The 3,909-nt window shown below is 45.8% G+C and overlaps 1 protein-coding gene across 1 annotated transcript in view; it reads right to left on the bottom strand.

Annotated features, from left to right (window-relative positions):
• Positions 1-2,980: 2,980 nt before the first annotated feature.
• Positions 2,981-3,909, bottom strand: part of SRP68 (signal recognition particle 68kDa) — a 12,406-nt gene continuing 11,477 nt past the window's right edge. Inside the window, exon 15 of the mRNA XM_010011265.1 lies at positions 2,981-3,562. Coding sequence (XP_010009567.1) covers positions 3,335-3,562 — 228 coding nt within the window. The 3' untranslated portion in view covers positions 2,981-3,334. The remainder of the gene's footprint in view (positions 3,563-3,909) is intronic.

The following is a 3,909-nucleotide window of genomic DNA, read 5'->3' as shown; positions in this document are numbered from 1 at the left end:
GTTTGTGTGGAGGGTGCCCCTGCCTAGGGCAGGGGTTGGAACTGGATGAGCTTTAAGGTCCCTTCAACCCAAACCAGTCTGTGAGTCTATGACAAGAGCTGTGCAGGAACACAGACATCTCTCAGCAGATGCACCCTCTCCCAAGAGCTAGTTCTACTCACTCCCACTGGAGCTGCACAAGGACTCCCCACATCTAAATTCCAGGAGCTGCAGGCCCCTTACCTTCAGCACCCACTGAGGATGTGTCTGCCTGAGGCAGCTTGGATCAGACATACAGTTTTCTCCATTAACACAGTACCTTCAGTTTAAAACACCCCCCAATTCCTTGGTTTAAAGGAGGCAGAAACTGTTATCTCAAAGCTCCCAGGCCAGACTGTTACTGTCCTACATGTCACCTCTCATTTCTCTTTTCAAACTGCCCTGTCTGTCTCATGTCAACCATTCCTCATGTCCCATTAGTCCCTCAAGACCCACCCGTTGTCACTGGACCCCTCAGAGCGCAAGACCAGAGTGAACATTGCCCAAGAGCCATGTCTATCACTGGTGGTGTAGCCGAGGGCCACAATGTACATCTCATTCCTGTTTTAACTGATGCAATGGCACCAGGCTTAGCCTGTAATTAACATTCCAGTGCTAAACTCAAAGATAGTCTATAGGAAAAGTTGATGGAAAGCAATAATCCCAACAGGAAGCTCCAGCATGATGGTCTGAGGGCAGTCATCAGGCCTACTTGCCGATTCATTCATGGCAAGAGAGCAAACACTTTACAGCAAACTGCAGCCTGATGAAATACCAGAGCAATAAGGAAGCAGGTTTCCACCACCATAACCCAGTGCTCTGCGTCCTGCTCCAGGTGTTCCAGGCACACCAACAACCGGCACTCCAGGGAATCAGTCTGGATATACCATGACGCTCCACTTCCCTGCACTGTTCCCTTCCAACTGCTGTTGTCCAAGCCTCACCTTTGCCATTCCCTGCTCCACTGCAGGGCTAAACGCTGCAGAGAGCTTTGGGAGTCTCGTCTTCCCCAGATGACCTCAGTAACATCATTTTTCCACTTTTTTACATTTTAAGACATTTTCTGATGCCTCACCAGTGTCTTCCCCATTATTTAAGGCACACAAGTGCTCACTAAACCCCACTCTACTCAATTGCCACTAACATCACATCAAACCAAAGAAGCCAAGTTACCTCAGAGTGGTGGATGTCCTTACCTGAGCCCTCAGGCACAGGATCCTCCTCCAGAACTAAGTGGCCATTCTCCAGGGGTTATGTAGCCTCAGGTGATGGTTTGACCTTGACCTTCTGAATGCTTCAGAGGCAAAGGGTGCTTGGTGTTCCCAGTGCTCCATACCAACTACACGCCCCAGAGCTCAGAAATAAAACTTGTTTCCAGGTCTCTTATCTGTGCCCAGATAACCCACTGACCTGTCAAGATGTTGGACACAGAGGTCAGCTGCTCTCAGCTTTCTGTAAGTCACCCATTAGAAAGTGGCTACAGAACAAGTTTCGCTGGAATCAATCTAGGCACCACATAGATTTGTGGTACAAAAGCAGAAAGGAGTTTGGTTTGCAAACCAAACAGGGGAACAGCTCTCAAAGTGATTCTGTAATGGAAAAGCTGAAAAGGAGAGAGCAGCTCAGATTCAGCCTCTGCTGGTTACTCCATGACCTCTCCTTGCCTAGAAGGAACCAGGCTTTATGGGGAAGAGAGATCTGCCACTCAAAACCAGGCTTTCTAGACACTGGCATCTGATGAATACACAGACTTCTAAGTTTCTTTCAGCTCTCTGCTCTCTCTTTCCATTGTAACCCCACCCCAGCATCCAGAGGAAAATGGAATTGGCTACAATACCAGATATTTCCATTTTGCTTCCAAATTAACACAAACAAGAAGTTCTTCCTCCTCCCCTCACCTCTGAGCACAGAGTCCTTTTGAAAGCTGCTCACAAATCACTTCAGCTTGGAACAAAGAAGCAAACATTCAGACTAAAATAATAGGAATTGTTCACTCCCCCATTCATCTAACATGCACCTTGCATGGAAAATTCCCATGACAACAACAACCCCATCATTTAGAACAGTTCTGGTTTCCTCCCCTATGAACTCCGGTGCCTAAAATGGAGAAACAACACAAAGACAACTGGTGCAGAGGAGTTGAGGCAGCTACAACAAACTGCTCTTTCCCCTTCCAGCTACAAAGCAAGTGAAAACCCAACCACTGCTAATGGAAACTTCCAGATTCTTTATTCAGGAACAGGTATGCCCATGTGCTGTGGGTTCTTTTCCTGTTTAAATGATCACAATTATGAAATTACCCATTTTGAAAGTGCCTTTCACCAGAGCACCCAGGTGCTTTATAAAAAAAGCTGTGTGGCACGACAGAGAAGATCCATCACTCAAGAACCTTCTGGTCTCTTGTTTCTAATTCCTCATTTCAGGCATTTTTACTGCCTGAGGATGAGGGGAAAAAAGCAACAAACGGACTCCAGAAAAAGACCTTCTTGTTTTCAGGCAAGGTTTAGATCAGAGACGAAACGAACATTGAGAGACCCAAATTCCCATGAAGAGCAAGTAGCTACTTCTAAAACCACCCATCAGCTGGTTTCCCAGGAAAAGCCTTGTAGGAGTAGGTTCTATGCTGTATTTGGGGGATTAACAAAATGTGTATCAATAAAGGAGGATTCTTTTGGCCCAGACTACAAATTTTGGTTGTAGTCCACCAAAACTGGGGTAACCATTAACATCTGGGAAGGTATTTACCATCCTTACCCATAAGGAAGCTCTATTTTGTCATTTCTGTTTGATTTTTTTTTTAACAATACAGAGACTTCTGGGAGCCAAAAATAAGTTCACCCCCTTGTCTACTGTTTCACAGTCCTCCTGTCAGCAGCTTTACCTTGCCGGTTTAGTTCTGCCCCTACTTTTGCCTTTGGTTCCCATCACACCCAGATTTCTAGACCAAAATACCAATTTATAGTGTCAAATAATGGGGCAGAGGGAGGAATCAATTGTACCTATGCCCTGGTCCATGGTAAGTAGATGTGTACTGGCCCTGACCAGACACAAAGCAAGCTCCAGCTTCTCCAAGCAGGATGGAATTTCTCTGTGCTTCAGATTATTTTCAGCTATTGATAGTGTTCATGTAAGAGATTGTTTTGCCTTTAACACACTGGGAGAGAATGTAAGTGCACAGACATAGACACAGAACACAGGGAAGAAGATGGTAAAACTTCCCTTTGTTGGTTTCAGATGCAGACAGTTGTATCCTTAGAACCTCTTGGAGCTTTTCCTTCAATACAGGATAAAACCTCTGATCCTCAGGGGGTCCTGGTTAACTTTTGAATCCAAAGATGCCCTTTATATATCCAGTAAGGCCACTCTTGGCCTTCTGCTCCACCTTGTCCTCCAGAGGTGGGAAAGCAACGTGATTAAGGGCCAGGTCAAAGAACAAGGGTTTGCATGGAATGGGCTGGAAGCCTGGAGGGAAGTGCACGAGGCTGACTTGCTTGCTGACAAGAGAAGGATCCAGACAGAAAGTCTCAAACCGTTCTGAGAGAGGCTGAAAGAGACCAGTACAGAAACACAAATCAAACATGTCAAATCAAAGATGACACGGGTCAAACAAGCAAAAGGGGTTAAGAAGGGACTGAGACAACAGAAGCTGAAGTTACTTTAGGCCCTTGAAAATTATTCAAACCGCTGTCAAAGCATCACTGCAGGATCTGTGGAAAACCTTCCCATGCGCAGGTTAAAGCTAAATAAAACCAAAAGATGCCACACTAGAAGCTGCAAGCAGCTGCCTAGCTCCTACCCAAGGAACCCACTGTGTCACCCACCTTCAGGACTTGCAGAAGGAAAACAAGCCTAATAAAGTCCTTTAAATACACCGGTCATGACCAAACTCCT

Source organism: Nestor notabilis, unplaced genomic scaffold (assembly GCF_000696875.1).
Source record: "Nestor notabilis isolate BGI_N333 unplaced genomic scaffold, ASM69687v1 scaffold15243, whole genome shotgun sequence".
Lineage (NCBI taxonomy): Eukaryota > Metazoa > Chordata > Aves > Psittaciformes > Psittacidae > Nestor > Nestor notabilis.
This window is presented reverse-complemented; position numbering and strand designations above follow the sequence as displayed.